The 15,353-nt window shown below is 36.0% G+C and overlaps 2 protein-coding genes across 3 annotated transcripts; both read right to left on the reverse strand.

The window, feature by feature from the left end:
• Positions 1-449: 449 nt before the first annotated feature.
• LOC149776351 (uncharacterized) lies at positions 450-6,692 on the reverse strand. 2 transcript variants are annotated; one of them, XM_089942879.1, is made up of 3 exons: positions 6,470-6,692; positions 2,088-2,167; positions 450-1,302 (listed from the first exon to the last, which is right to left on the reverse strand). In XM_089942879.1, the coding sequence occupies exons 2-3, from the start codon at positions 2,161-2,163 to the stop codon at positions 1,007-1,009; spliced, it is 372 nt and encodes a 123-aa protein (XP_089799005.1). In that variant the 5' UTR covers positions 2,164-2,167; positions 6,470-6,692; the 3' UTR covers positions 450-1,006. The 2 variants fall into 2 exon arrangements, with proteins under 2 accessions (XP_089799005.1, XP_089799006.1); XM_089942880.1 differs by lacking the exon at positions 6,470-6,692 and adding an exon at positions 4,377-4,467.
• Positions 6,693-10,550: 3,858 nt separating this feature from the next.
• LOC149776352 (uncharacterized) lies at positions 10,551-14,059 on the reverse strand. The gene is made up of 3 exons (XM_089942881.1): positions 13,920-14,059; positions 12,195-12,274; positions 10,551-11,374 (listed from the first exon to the last, which is right to left on the reverse strand). The coding sequence occupies exons 2-3, from the start codon at positions 12,268-12,270 to the stop codon at positions 11,079-11,081; spliced, it is 372 nt and encodes a 123-aa protein (XP_089799007.1). The 5' UTR covers positions 12,271-12,274; positions 13,920-14,059; the 3' UTR covers positions 10,551-11,078.
• Between the last annotated feature and the right edge of the window lie 1,294 nt (positions 14,060-15,353).

Below are 15,353 nucleotides of genomic sequence, written 5' to 3' on the forward strand. Positions count from 1 at the left end.
CGTTGCAAGTGTGAGGAAAGGTTTTTATTATTTAAAAAATTATAGTTAATGAGTATGTTTGTCATATAATCAGTGTTAATCACATAATCTTTTATTTCAAGAGGCAGACATTCATACGTTGAAGATAACTATCCAGAACAAAATGTTTTACAAACGTATGGCTCTAATGTATTATTTTCTGTTCAACTATTTTATTATACAACCTGGACAAAAGTGATTGCTCATTAATTCTCCTATGGTTCAGAAATATAATAAATGCCTTTGTATGTGTGTGTCATTAGAATAAATTAAAAATAATATGCATTTATACAATTTTAATGAATATATTAACATTTGATTTTCTCCAATTCCATCATTCACAAATATATGAAAAGAATATACACTTCGTTTTGAAGAGGGAGACTTAGATTCGTTCGGTGAACCCATCATAAAAGAAACAAAACTGAAAGTTGTCAGTAAAATACAGCCTTTTATTTCTTATAAATTTGTTCTGCACTTCAACAGATAAGGATTGAACCTGCGAAAATATGAAATAGCAACACGGCGCTTGTTCAGCACAAAGTTAGCGCTGTAAATCTAGATGCAGTCAGTTTGTTGCAAACCATAACACTCGCCTTCACTTCGCGAGTGCACTTATATGAATTCAATAAAATTAAAACCGCCTTCCTCTGAGGTGCTCAGAGATATGATATGCCATTATTCTTTCTTCAGAAAGTTTGAAAACAAAACGTGCCGATCCCATCCTTATTTTGAAATTTTGTACTTTGTACACACTAAAAAGAATGTTCCTCTTGTACACTGGTACCAAAACACAACGTGTATTTCACTGGATTTGAATTATACCCCAGATAGAGTGTTAACACGAAGTAGATATCCACACGTATGAAAGGTAGTAGATAGATAGATCGACAGTGGGAGACATATAGAGATCGATACATGAATCTGAATATGCTATTCTGTAAGAATGAAGATACAAAATAAAGGTTTCGTCATAGTACATTATTAATTAACATTCTAGCCACGATTTTACTGAATTGAGTGTACATGTCGCCGAACCAATCACAGTTGCCACCGTTGTTCCAAGAGCAATTTTGGTCGTCGCAGCTAGACCCGCTGCCCCTGCAGACTGAAGCGCAGCAAACGTCGATCCGGCTGCCACATTGCCGATGCCAGCTTGAACAACAGCCGCCATGCTACCAGCTGCCACACCTGAAGCCGTAAAGCCAACAGCTGAGAGGACGAAAGGTGCAGCTACTACACTGGCAGCACCTGCGCCTGCACCGGCTATGATGCATTTCCATGCTGTTTCAAAGATAGAAAAGTGTAATGGAAATATAAAAAGAATAACATAAGACATAATTATTGCAAATAAAATTAGACATTAATGTAATTTAACACTATAAAGTTGTAACATGTGTTATGTATCTTAAACTTCTATTGTGTTATTGACCTTTGTCCATAATTGAAGAGAGAAGTTTAGTTTATATCTTATTTGTGTCTTGTTTGTAAGTTATATATAGATGTTTACTTGTGTTTAGTTATTCATTGGAATTACGACATACTTATTGACGCTTTTACTAAACCACTACTTTAGTATTATTGAGAACTCATTCAAAAATATTCTGGATTATATCATTGTGATACATTCATGCAACAATTTTATTGCACATCAGCACATTGAAGAATACTGAAATTCGAATGAAACACCTATACTTTTAAACTTATGATAGAACATTTAGGATTATTTAAGATTTAATTCACAATGCTGTAAGTTAACTTTAAAATTTCACTTTGTAACTTAAATTAAATTCTTTATTGATTTACTCAACTTGTTGGTTTTGCTTTCTCCTGTTATTTAGTTTGTTTCAGACCATACAGTAGGAACAAATTATGGCCGGAAAATATGCTACTAAGACTTCTGTTGCCATGTTGAGTCGTAACTGTTTTAAATGTTTAAAGATAAGAGTATGCCTGTTGTTAGTGAAATAACCAAACATGCATTATTGAAACTGTTTCCTCATCTTTCACCGATGACCTTTGGTCGAGAGAGAGAGAGAGAGAGAGGAGGGCTGAATTAAATTACTTACATACACCATCGGAAGCATCCACTAACAAAGCTAGAATAAGCAAGGCTACGAGCGTTTTGGATGTTTTCTGGCTCATTGTGCTTGAAAGAAAACAAAATGAGTGCGAGCTTATATCAGTCTGTGCAACATTTTTACAAGATCGGGACAGTCTCGGTTGGTTTAAGAACTTTGTTTTGTATGATGCCGACTGTTCTCTAACATCACAATCTACTGATGAAGTAGGCATGAAGTGAGTATCCATTCATTTGTAGTTATAGGCCTGTTTGATCACATTCACATAAATAAGGAATAATTTTTATACAAAGAAAGTAAAAACTTCAACAAGACCACAAAAAATGAAGTCACATAGAGACCAAAATTCGAATAGGAACAGTTGGTTTGAACATTTATATACGACAGATCAGCGCACAGTAAGCATTCACTATGAGCGAAATCAGATGCATCCGTACTTTGAATTAGAGAATGGTAAAGACATATGCGTATTGTTACCTTTATCTCAAGATCAGGCGACTTTATGTACGCAAGTTACATTAAGGGACTCTTAATTACTGTAAGACATGAAACACTCATTACCTACCACATTTTCTGCAGCCACATAGTACGTCTTTCGGTAGTTCTGGGAGATGTTCCAGCGCTTGATACCTTAAATTTATCTGATCTTTCAGCAGATGTTGTGGCTGCCCTTTTTGTGTCTTCAATATCTTCAACAATTTTGTTTAAATTCTAAAATAGTTTATTCGCTCATGACTCAATATTGATATGTTTTACAAAGTATAAAGTTACCCAGGTCAGACTGGAGTTTAAACAGCAAACCTGGTCAAGCACGGCCCAGTAATTCCCTAAGACTATAGACACTGCAAGATTATTTGCCTATTCGCTATAAATGAATCTGTCTTGTTTTTTGGGGTTTTTTTTGTTTTCTTCTCAATCAAATATAGGGGTATTCTTGACCTCTAACTGCGTACGCATATGTTGTTCTACACCCTCACTTCTACAATAAAATTATATTCTCATGTTTTTCACCACTTTGGCGTTTTACATGCCGCTTGATGCGATGTTATCTTTGATAGGCAAAAAACATTAAATATATCTGACTGTTTTCACAACAACATTAACTACTACTTAATTTAAACCCATTTAAGCTATGCTTGTTATATTCATAGCTAACAGCATCGTCATCAACAACAACAATAACAAAGACGAGGTCTACAAGAGCAAGAAGGGCTAAAACAATACAATTGAAATATCCAGCTATCTTGAACCAGGAGCATATTACAAATTCTGATCACCTATAAGATCTAAGATGTGAGATAAAATCTATCCAAAGTCAATATATAGTCGGTATAGTGGCTTTTATACTGGCATATGTACCTACAAACGTTAGTATCACGTGACATGGCTATCTGCTAAATATAACAAATGGCTGTACAAGTAGTCGACACAAATTTCATTTTTAAGCCTGTGTTCTAGCTCTTTGAGTGTCGAAGCCATGGTTTGTAAGGGGTAAATCATTAACGATGGTGTAAATAAGCTTTATTTTAAAGTTATCAAACTGACCGCTCTGGTTGACCGATCATGTGGCCAAAGTGGTTAGAACGTCCGACTCGGATGAGGGACGTCGCTGGTACAAATCCGAACCAAGCCATACCAAAGACTTATTACAACGGTGCTAAAAGCTTCATCGCTAGGCGCTCACCAATAAGAGGTTTGTGTTAGGACTTACTGATGGACCTGGTGTCAGGAAAATGTGAGTGGGGCATGATGCTACATGTCCGCGGCATGATGCCCAAGTGCTAGACATTACTATAAACTGCCACACTGCAGACATGGTAGCAATATGGCTAAAAAAAATTAAAGCTACGTTAAAAATCGAAATCAGGCACATGCTCAGACATACACATCTACAAACCGTTTACAAAGAAACAAACTGAAATGAATATTATCAAATAAACTTTAAAATGATCAGATGAATGAAAATTTTTATTTAAATGGAATAATTCAAGTAAAGTAACGTCAAAGTAATGTAAAACCAGCTTAGTCGTTTAATATTACTACCGCAACGGAAATAACCTCGTTCACGTCGCGATGGATACATCGTCAAATGTGATGATAATTGTGTTTTTGATGATGAAGACGGCGATGACGATGATTAAAACAATGAGGATGACACGGGAAGATACCACTGTTACAATTATAAAATCATTAAAAGAGTGTTGTCACATCGTCGTGGCCGTTGTGTTTGCCGTCATCTTCAATAGTATTATTATTATTATTATTATTATTATTTACCTGCTTGTTTCTGGTGTCAGCTACTTCAATCCAACTGTTTCTATTCTTCTTTGCTCAACCTCGATGATTTCTACGTTTATATAGTAATTAGAGCGGTCAGCATCAAGGCTGCCGATAACAACTGACTTTATATTGCGATATCGATGCTGATGTAAGTTACCTACACACCTTCATATGACTGACTTACGTGACACTATTACCATGACAAAACTTAAATTTTGCTATCATTCATGCCGCTGAAAAGTATTGCTATCAGCATTTGTTATTCAGTAAAACAAAGAGTGAAATTAAATGGTGATGCAAGAACGAAAGAATTTTTAGTCGATTACACATAATGGTTAACTGTCCGCATGTTCTGTTATTTCCGCAGCTTTTTGAACTGATATCTCCAGGTCTGCGATGTTTTATTCCGATAATGTCTTTCATACACATGTTCAGATTTCAGCTCAATAGGTCTGAAGCTATGCGCAAAAAATAGCTGTTATTAAAAAAAAGGCCAAAACACATCTCTCATCCATTTAACTACGTTTAAAACACTGTAACATACACAGACGGATCTTGCAACATGCCCTCACCTCTATTAGAAGCATAAAAAATCGTACTCGTCTTGAAAGATAAAAATATATCTGTTTAGAAAAAAGAGTACCCCTTTAAAACGGCTGTGTGGTTCTACCACTTAAGATAATTCCGAAATCAGTACGTATTAAAATTTGACCGCTACGTTGGCCTAAGCCGTTTAAGCGTCCTCCTCGTATATCGCAGGTCGTGGGTTCGAACCCTGGCTGAATCATACCAAAGACTTATAAAAATGGTACTAGCCTCACTAGGCGCTAAGCATTAAGGGGTGAGTGTTAGGATTGGTCGGCCTGGTGTCATGATAATGTGACTGCGTGGGACAGGGTGCTACATGTCTGAGGCATGATACCCCAGTGCTAGATTTCCCTATAAGCTGCCACACTGCATACATCGTAGCGATATGACTGAATAATTGTTAAAGCTACGTTACAAATCTAAATCACATATACACATGCGATAAAATTTAACCAAGTTGTAAAAAAAAAAAAAGCTACCAAAAATCGTAAGTCTAAAGAAAACAATTGGTACATCTACTGGTATAGAATTTACAATAGTAGGCATTCGTGTATATCAAACCAATAATATATGCCCTTATTCGAGCGCTTAGAACAACGGCTGCGACTGCGTTGCCTTCTATTAAACAAGTGATACGAAGCATTCCAATTACAATCTTTAGTGTAAACGGGCAACACTAAGGGCAATACTAAGCGGCAGGTGACACCATTCATCGCTGCCACTGAATTTGAATTTGAACTGAAATCTGAAACTGTCTACAGTTCATTTCAGTACAGACATGCAGATGATTCGGTATATGGGACACCTGTGCATTCCAAAGTATTACACAATTAGAACATAATATCATGCGAATCGGTGCATAAGTTCTAGAAAAGCTTAGATGCTTTGTATTGAATAATGGAATAATTTACTGCAACATCCAGCAATGCGATGGTATGTCGAAATACATTGCCATTCAAATTGTTAGTAATCGCATTAACTTTGTCATGAATGCACAGTATAGGACCATGTGTTTACTATGTATTTAGTAATTTGAAATAGGAATAATGTTTTTGTATTATGTTTCTGGGTCTTGTTTTGTGTTGCATGGCGTGATGCACTATTATTATTCGGTTTGAACAGGCTTACTTGTTGAATAATACAAATGTGAAGCAAAGAAAACCATGCGATTGTGAAATAAGAGTTTCTTGGCTTGTTGTCATTAAAGGAAAATTATTTGAAGTGAGCTTAAGAACCGTTCAGAACTGACAACGACTTACATCTTGAGGTCCTTCAAAAATGCACTAAAACACGGAACATCAAGTCATTCTCATGCAGATGTTTGATTAGTTCGATGCAGATGTTTGGTTAGTTCGATGCAGATGTTTGATTAGTTCGATGCAGATGTCTGATTAGTTCGATGCAGATGTTTGATTAGTTCGATGCAGATGCTTGGTTAGTTTGATACGAGGCTCCTTGTGTGTAACGATATCATTAAACAAAATATTAAACATAAGTCCTACCTGATATCCGATGTAGCTCCTCGACGTCTAAATGTTCCGTGCTCCAAGATGACTAAAGCTGACCGACTCGGCTTAAGCTGGATATTTTCTCATAAATAAGATTTCGGAATTTCCCTTGTTACTGTGACGTGTTATTTCCTCGTTTATTCGTTAATGTGAATTCACGTTAACCCATTATCTTCCAGTAAAACTGAAGTAGTTATGTTGCTTTTACTGACACAAACCATCAACTCCTATCCGTCATATTATCCTTCTAACCCACGTTAGCCCATGCTTATATTTGGGAGAAGAGTCAGTACAATTGGCATTGACGAAATCTAAAGTTACACTTTTCTTGTCCGTCGGTTTCATATAAACGCTACCCGGTCTCCCTGTAAACATGCTATTTACAAAATTCATATAAATTGTCCAATGTCAACAAAGTTTTAGTGACAGTCAATTCTCTTTACGTGCTTTCCTAGAAATCTACTATTGTGGGTCTTGGTTCTTTTATTATTAAATAGATGGGGGTTTTTTTTGTTGTTGTTGTTTCTTTTTTTTTTGGGGGGGGGTCGGGGGGTGGCGAAGACAAGACTGGACCGAATCTTGCAGCATTTTTAGAACAGGGTTCTCCATCATCTTTGCATTTCTCTAGCTAATCTCAAATTTCTGCGTATTGAAATTTAGGAAAAATCATGAATATAAATATTATCAGAAATAATTCCTAAGTAGGAAAATCGAAATACGGAGGATGCCAATCCCAAGCTGCTTTATCATTAGCCTCAATAAAATTTTCAGTCTTACGAGAAAACTAAATTCATGCAACGACATAACGACAAAATTGGTAAAATCGTTCCACCCGCAAGAAAAGCAGAAAAAGATCAACTCCTCATGAAAATCTTGCGTATCCGACCTATTCGCAGACAATCAAGTAGCTAAATAACCAATACAGGAGGATGAGACATTTTATGGAAAATAAAATTAGCCTCGCCGTCGCTCGTCTGTTTGTATTTTCCATAAAACCATACATGGGTACAGTCGGGAATATATTTCCAAGACATCCATAAAACTAGTTTAAATGTTTTATACTTTTTAATTCTTTAAATTTAATTCTGGTATTAGTACTTTCTTATGTTTTAGTTGGCAGTTGTAAAATTTAATCTTGGCATAACAGAATATAATCGAACGTCTTTCACCAGTTATATAGAAACCTGAATCCATGAGATGTAATAAAAACAGAATTTTTGTGTGACATTACTAATAACTTTTATTAAGTTTCCTAGATTCTCTGGTCTAGAATTCTCCAAAGCTTTTGGACAAGAACTTACAGCTCAAGCTGAAAACCTAGAATAAAAAATGGTACGATAACTTAAGGTCCGGCGGTCTGATAGAAGGGACACAATTTTGAGATTAATCGGAACGTTTTGTGAATCTATCTTAATTATTACCAACGTTATATACTGCCAAATGTTTGAGACGAATAACTTGAACTTGAATTGTTTCTAAAATACGGGACCTGGTCGGCTTAGGGCATACCTTATTGCCACCATACCTTACGATCCAACGCGTTTATCTGTTGGGATTGAAAAACTGATTGGAACAGAGTACGAGTCAAAAACCTCAAGCGGACACATCCGTCACTATTGCCAACAAAACTTTTAACCACGCGAGTCCATCCTGGAATGTAGTTAATATTTGTTTAATTATCTATTTTATGTTTCTTTGAGATTTATTCTGGTTCGTTAAAGCCTGAAACTAGTCACATAAATGTAAAGGGGATATGTATTTGAAGCAGTTAGAAACAAGGATATGGTAGATAATTCTTAACAATATTTCCTCTGCATTGATTTTTGAGAAAAAGATCTAACGTCCATGTTGACAGCTTTCGTTCTACCTCTTTCTTGTTTTCTTGCTACTGTAACTAAATTATGACAATATATGCTGGAGATAATACCATGATACCAGGGCAGTAAAACAGTGACGAGTCAAACCTTGGATAATATACATGTTTTGTGTCACGTAATACGATGGACGTTCGTGAAAAGTAGCTGCTTATCCTACGGTTCTCTCTCTCTCTCTGAATCACACACACACGCATCAAATAATGCAACTTGACAGACGAAACGTAGTGCGACAAATGTTAGTGATGAAGTAGAAAATATATTTCTATTATTTACTCTCAAGTAATATATTTTTTGCGACATGTTCAATGATTTGTAGTCTCAGACAAGGAATAAGATGCAATGTTTCAATAAATAGGTGGAATTGGTCGAATCCTTCATAAGGCATCTCATTTTATACCTGCTGGGTTCGGTCTCTTGGATTCCAAAATTAAGTTATACTCTCACCATATTGTTAACAAACCAAAGTTATTGCAGCATTCAGACAGAAGCTAAATTTTAGTAACAAATAACCATTCGGTATACTGTGTACAACACAATGTAATGCTGGAAACCCTACCATAGCGAATTGAAAGTAAAGTTCTGGTTGAAAGAGTTTCAATATCTCATTTGAATTGTGTTCATTCTGAGATACAAAATGAAACTGGGCGCATACTTAGGCTTTTCTCTTTGTATTAGATCATACGAGAGAGAGGTACATTAGTTGTGTGATTCGTCTGATGCAAATAGACGACAGCACCTTGCATTTTCTTTTAGAGCCACCATCCACCCCCTTCAATCAGTCTATGTCCTACATATTTGATATCGCTATTCCCACATAATCGGCTTGTTGTTTATTATTTTGTGTTGCAAAAATGAAGAAAGACGTTTCTTGCATATTTACACTAGTAATAAATACTCTTGTCGTGTATAGATACGTACTGATGTCTTTGCAAACCAACCGTACAGTGCATTTTTGATAGTTTAGTTCTTTTGCCCTTAGAAAAGAAACCTTTTTCGCCCCCGCCGCTCTCTCTCTCTCTCTCTCTCTCTCTGATCCCCATATTGAATGAAGGGTCTAGACATTACTTTTGTCAGTTTTAATGAAATGCAGCCTTGATGTGTCTAAATTAGGCGGTTATGTATACATATACATACAGCTTTGACCCATTTTTGCTGTTGTTAAGTATATCAGATATTTACATTCGGTAGTGTTGCATGCAGATACAAATTTTCCTTGACAGCGATGTATTTGCCCTCAACACAACGATATCAAAGCATTACTGTTGAATTACAGTTTCACTTTCGTTTTGAGTTCATTGGAAGGACTATTCTCGGCACACTCAAAAAGCCAAGGTATCCTGTTGCTAATCAAAACTTGAAGTAATCATGGGTACACTGGCAAAATCGCTTTGTACACCAAAATTGTATAATGGGCTATGCCAGAAGGTTTTGTCGAAATGTGACAAGGAAACAAAATTCGTTTCATTAGCCAGAAGAAGAACATCAGGGTTTACACATTTGACTGTATAATACGGTTTTCTAATAGTCGGACACATATCGCAATCGGGGACAGATAATTGTAAAGAGAGGTGGGGTTGGGGGGGGGGGCTGGGGGGGGGGCTGGGGCTTTGATTTTCTTTTCAATTTGGATATTTTTTCTTTCTTTTCATATCTTAAAATACTTCTTTTTCAACTAATATTATATTAAGAATGTTTTCTTCTTCAAATCAGAGAAAAGTATTTGCTTTAAGCTCTTTGGGAACCGGATACTTTTAAAATCTCTGCGTCCGCTCATTACCCCCACCCACCCAACCCCTCTGAAAAGTAAATGGTCGGACCATAATAGTCACCCGGTCATAACTATTCAAAATTAATGTGTCAGCTATTTATAGCTCATATACATTTCAAAAGGTTTTTCCGCTGGAGAAACCGCACGAGTTCAACCTTTATACTGCACATAACATGTAGGAATTTCCGCCGGGTTTTTTTTGTGCAACTTAATCTTCTTGCTCCATTTTTACAATTGCATCGTGTAACATTAAAATAAATGTAAAATAATATGCATTTATACAATTTTAATGAATATATTAACATTTGATTATCTCCAATTCCATCATTTACAAATATATGAAAAGAATATACACTTCGTTTTAAAGAGGGAGACTTAGCTACGTTCAGTGAATCCATCATACAAGAATAAAAAACCTGAAAATTGTCAGTAAAATACAATCTTTTATTTCTTATAAATTTGTTCTGCACTTCAACAGATACGGATTGAACCTGCGAAAGTATGAAATAGCAACACGGCGCTTGTCCAGCACAAAGTTAGTGCTGTAAATCTAGATGCAGTCAGTTTGTTGCAAACCATAACACTCGCCTTCACTTCCCGAGTGCACTTATATGAATTCAATAAAATCAAAACCGCCTTCCTCTGTGGTGCTCAGAGATATGATATGCCATTATTCTTTCTTCAGAAAGTTTGAAAACAAAACGTGCCGATCCCATCTTATTTTGAAATTTTGTCCTTTGTACACACTTAAAAGACTGTTCCTCTTGTACACTGGTACCAAAAAAACACAACGTGTATTTCACCGGATTTGAATTATACCCCAAATAGAGTGTTAACACGAAGTAGATATCCACACGTATGAATGGTAATAGATAGATAGATCGACAATGGGAGACATATAGAGATCGATACATGAATCTGAATACAAAATAAAGGTTTCGTCATAGTACATAATCAATTAACATTCTAGCCACGATTTTACTGAATTGAGTGTACATGTAGCCGAACTAATCACAGTTGCCACCGTTGTTCCAAGAGCAAATTTGGTCGTCGCAGCTAGACCCACTGCCCCTGCAGACTGAAGCGCAGCAAACGTCGATCCAGCTGCCACATTGCCGATGCCAGCTTGAACAACAGCCGCCATGCTACCAGCTGCCACACCTGAAGCCGTAAAGCCAACAGCTGAGAGGACGAAAGGTGCAGCTACTACACTGGCAGCACCTGCGCCTGCACCGGCTATGATGCATTTCCATGCTGTTTCAAAGATAGAAAAGTGTAATGGAAATATAAAAAGAATAACATAAGACATAATTATTGCAAATAAAGTTAGACATTAATGTAATTTAACACAATAAAGTTGTAATATGTGTTATGTATCTTAAACTTCTATTGTGTTATTGACCTTTGTCCATAATTGAAGAGAGAAGTTTAGTTTATATCTTATTTGTGTCTTGTTTGTAACTTATATATAGATGTTTACTTGTGTTGAGTTAGTTATTCATTGGAATTACAACATACTCATTGACGTTTTAATAAACCACTACTTTAGGATCATTGAGAACTCATTCAAAAATATTCTGGATTATATCATTGTGATACATTCATACATCAATTTTATTGCACATCAGCACATTGAAGATTGCTGAAATTCGAATGAAACGCCTATACTTTTAAACTTATGATATAACATTTAGGATTATTTAAGATTTAATTCACAATTCTGTAAGTTAACTTTAAAATTTCACTTTGTAACTTAAATTAAATTCTTTACTGATTTACTCAACTTGTTGGTTTTGCTTTCTCCTGTTATTTAGTTTGTTTCAGACCATACAGTAGGAACAAAGTATGGCCAGAAAATATGCTACTAAGACTTCTGTTACCATGTTGAGTCGTAACTGTTTTAAATGTTTAAAGATAAGAGTATGCCTGTTGTTAGTGAAATAACCAAACATGCATTATTGAAACTGTTTCCTCATCTTTCACCAATGACCTTTGTGTGTGTGTGTGTGAGAGAGAGAGAGAGAGAGAGAGAGAGAGAGAGAGAGAGAGAGGAGGGCTGAATTAAATTACTTACATACACCATCGGAAGCATCCACTAACAAAGCTAGAATAAGCAAGGCTACGAGCGCTTTGGATGTTTTCTGGCTCATTGTGCTTGAAAGAAAACAAAATGAGTGCGAGCTTATATCAGTCTGTGCAACATTTTTACAAGATCGGGACAGTCTCGGTTGGTTTAAGAACTTTGTTTTGTATGATGCCGACTGTTCTCTAACATCACAATCTACAGATGAAGTAGGCATGAAGTGAGTATCCATTCATTTGTAGTTATAGGTCTGTTTGATCACATTCACATAAACAAGGAATAATTTTTATACAAAGAAAGTAAAAACTTCAACAAGACCACAAAAAATGAAGTCACATAGAGACCAAAATTCGAATAGGAACAGTTGGTTTAAACATTTATATAAAACAGATCAGCACACAGTAAGCATTCACTATGAGCGAAATCAGAGGCATCCGTACTTTGAATTAGAGACTGGTAAAGAGATATGCGTATTGATGCCTTTATCTCAAGATCAGGCGACTTTATGTACGCAAGTTACATTAAGGGACTCTTAATTACTGTAACACATGAAACACTCATCACCTACCGCATTTTCTGCAGCCACATAGTACGTCTTTCGGTAGTTCTGGGAGATGTTCCAGGGCTTGATACCTTAAATTTATCTGATCTTTCAGCAGATGTTGTGGCTGCCCTTTTTGTGTCTTCAATATCTTCAACAATTTTGTTTAAATTCTAAAATAATTCATTCGCTCATGACTCAACATTGATATGTTTTACAAAGTATAAAGTTACCCAGGTCAGACTGGAGTTTAAACAGCAAACCTGGTCAAGCACGGCCCAGTAATTCCCTAAGACTATAGACACTGCAAGATTATTTGGATAGCCTATTCGCTATAAATGAATCTGTGTTGTTTTTTGTTTTCTTCTCAATCAAATATAAGGGTATTCTTGACCTCTAACTGCGTACGCATATGTTGTTCTACACCCTCACTTCTACAATTAAATTATATTCTCATGTTTTTCACCACTTTGGCGTTTTACATGCCGCTTGATGTGATGTTATATTTAATAGGCAAAAAACATTAAATATATCTGACTGTTTTCACAACAACATTAACTACTACTTAATTTAAACCCATTTAAGCTATGCTTGTTACATTCATAGCTAACAGCATCGTCATCAACAACAACAAAAACAAAGACGAGGTCTACAAGAGCAAGAAGGGCTAAAACAATACAATTGAACTATCCAACTATCTTGAACCAGGAGCATATTACAAATTCTGATCACCTATAAGATCTAAGATGTGAGATAAAATCTATCCAAAGTCAATATAATGTCGGTGTAGTGGCTTTTATACTGGCATATGTACTTACAAACGCTAGTATCACGTGTCATGGCTATATGCTAAATATAACATATGGCTGTACGAGTAATGTACTATATTCAGTTTGAAAAGGTTTACTTGTTGAATAATACAAATGTGAAGCACGGAAAACCATGCGATTATGAAATAAGTTTCGTGGTTTGTGGTCATTAAATGAAACTTATTTGAAGTGTTAATGAGCTTAAGAACCGTTGATAACTGACAACGACTTCTATCTTGCAGTCCCTCAAAACTGCGTGAAAACACGGAACATCAAGCCACTCGAATGCAGATGTTTGATTAGTTAGGTATTAGGTCCCTTGTGTGTAACGATATCATTAAACAAAATTGTAAACATAAGTCCTACCTGATATCCGATGTAGCTCCTCGACTACTAAATGTTCCGTGCTCCAAGATGACTAAAGCTGACCGATTCAGCTTAAGCTGGATATTGTCTCATAAATAAGATTTCGGAATTTCCCTAGTAGTAAGGTGGGGCACTATACGTACAATGGAAATTAGCATTACGGAGACCCCTGGGTGAATATACGTACAATGGAAATTTAACATGGCGAAAAATCGTGGGTTAATATACGTACAAGGGGAATTAACATGGGAAAAAAATTGTGGGCTGATATACGTACAAGGGGAATTTAACATGGGGAATAGAGTTTGGGTTTTTGGGATTTTTTTTTTTTTTAAAAATTTTTAAATTTAAATTTAAATTTAAATTTAAAAAAGGGGTAGGCAATGGAAAGGCTATCTCTTTTCGAGAAATATGGGTGGCCCTGAAAAGGGCCTTTGGGTTTTTTCTTCTTCTTCTTTTAACTTCTTAACTTTTTCCACCATCCTCTTATTTTGTCCATCATTCCTTTCTTCTTCTTCTTTTCTGTTTCCGGCAGCCAGTCCGGGTGGCCCATGGCCCGGAACTTCTCTTGGATTTTCATCCAGTTTGTGTTCAGTTTTTCTAGTTCATCCTTTTTTTTTCTATTTTGTTCTTCTTTTCTTTCCTTTGACCACTTTTCTTTTATTATCTTGACTTGTTCTCTCATCACTTTCCTCATCATATCCTCTGCTTTCAACATTTGGTTTAAACCCCATTTCACATAAGACCACTCAGTCCACTCCAAAATATCTTTTAAATAACACCTCACTTCAATAGCATAATCAAGGGCCTCTTTCAGTTTACCTACTTTCACATAGTCAAGTTTTATGAAGCCTCTTAACTTTTTAACTTCCTCTTCAATCATGTCCACAATCAGATCCCTGGCAAGTTTTAGACTCGTCACTTGACTTTTGACAAAGTCCTTAGTAACTTCATGCATCCACTCCTTCTCTAGCCTTTCCACCACATAGGCTGCATCTGTCATCCAGTACCAACTATTCTTTAGCTCATTAAATAGTTCAATACTCATTTTTTTGTGTTCTTCCGTAGAATGGTTCCAACGACAAACTTGGTGGGTTCTTATAGTGAAAGCGCGGACGTGATGGAAAACATCCCCCTAAAAACATAAAATTGATCTTACCTAGATCATGACCTAACAACGCGCGGACGTGAAGGAAAACATCCCCCTACTTTCTCATTTCATATAATAAAACCCTAACTATACTCTTCACATACGCTAAGAAACCTATAATCTACTATTCACACTAACATACCTGAGCTCTTACAAACACTAACACACAAACACACATTCACTCACATTTTTTTAAAAAGAGTTAGTGTTTATATTCACACTACTCTACCTACACACATTGGCAAATTAATAGTTATTTCTTTTCTAGAGTATTGGGTAGCCCT

This window comes from Sinohyriopsis cumingii, chromosome 18 (genome assembly GCF_028554795.1).
Source record: "Sinohyriopsis cumingii isolate HCF-2022 chromosome 18, ASM2855479v2, whole genome shotgun sequence".
NCBI classification, from domain to species: domain Eukaryota; kingdom Metazoa; phylum Mollusca; class Bivalvia; order Unionida; family Unionidae; genus Sinohyriopsis; species Sinohyriopsis cumingii.

Coding starts and splice junctions, on each gene's coding strand:
- LOC149776351 (XM_089942879.1), bottom strand. CDS start 2,163: ATGAGCCAGAAAACATCCAAAACGCTCGTAGCCTTGCTTATTCTAGCT. Junction 1,303..2,087: donor GGATGCTTCCGATGGTGTAT/GTAAGTAATTTA, acceptor TCTTTGAAACAG/CATGGAAATGCATCATAGCC.
- LOC149776352 (XM_089942881.1), bottom strand. CDS start 12,270: ATGAGCCAGAAAACATCCAAAGCGCTCGTAGCCTTGCTTATTCTAGCT. Junction 11,375..12,194: donor GGATGCTTCCGATGGTGTAT/GTAAGTAATTTA, acceptor TCTTTGAAACAG/CATGGAAATGCATCATAGCC.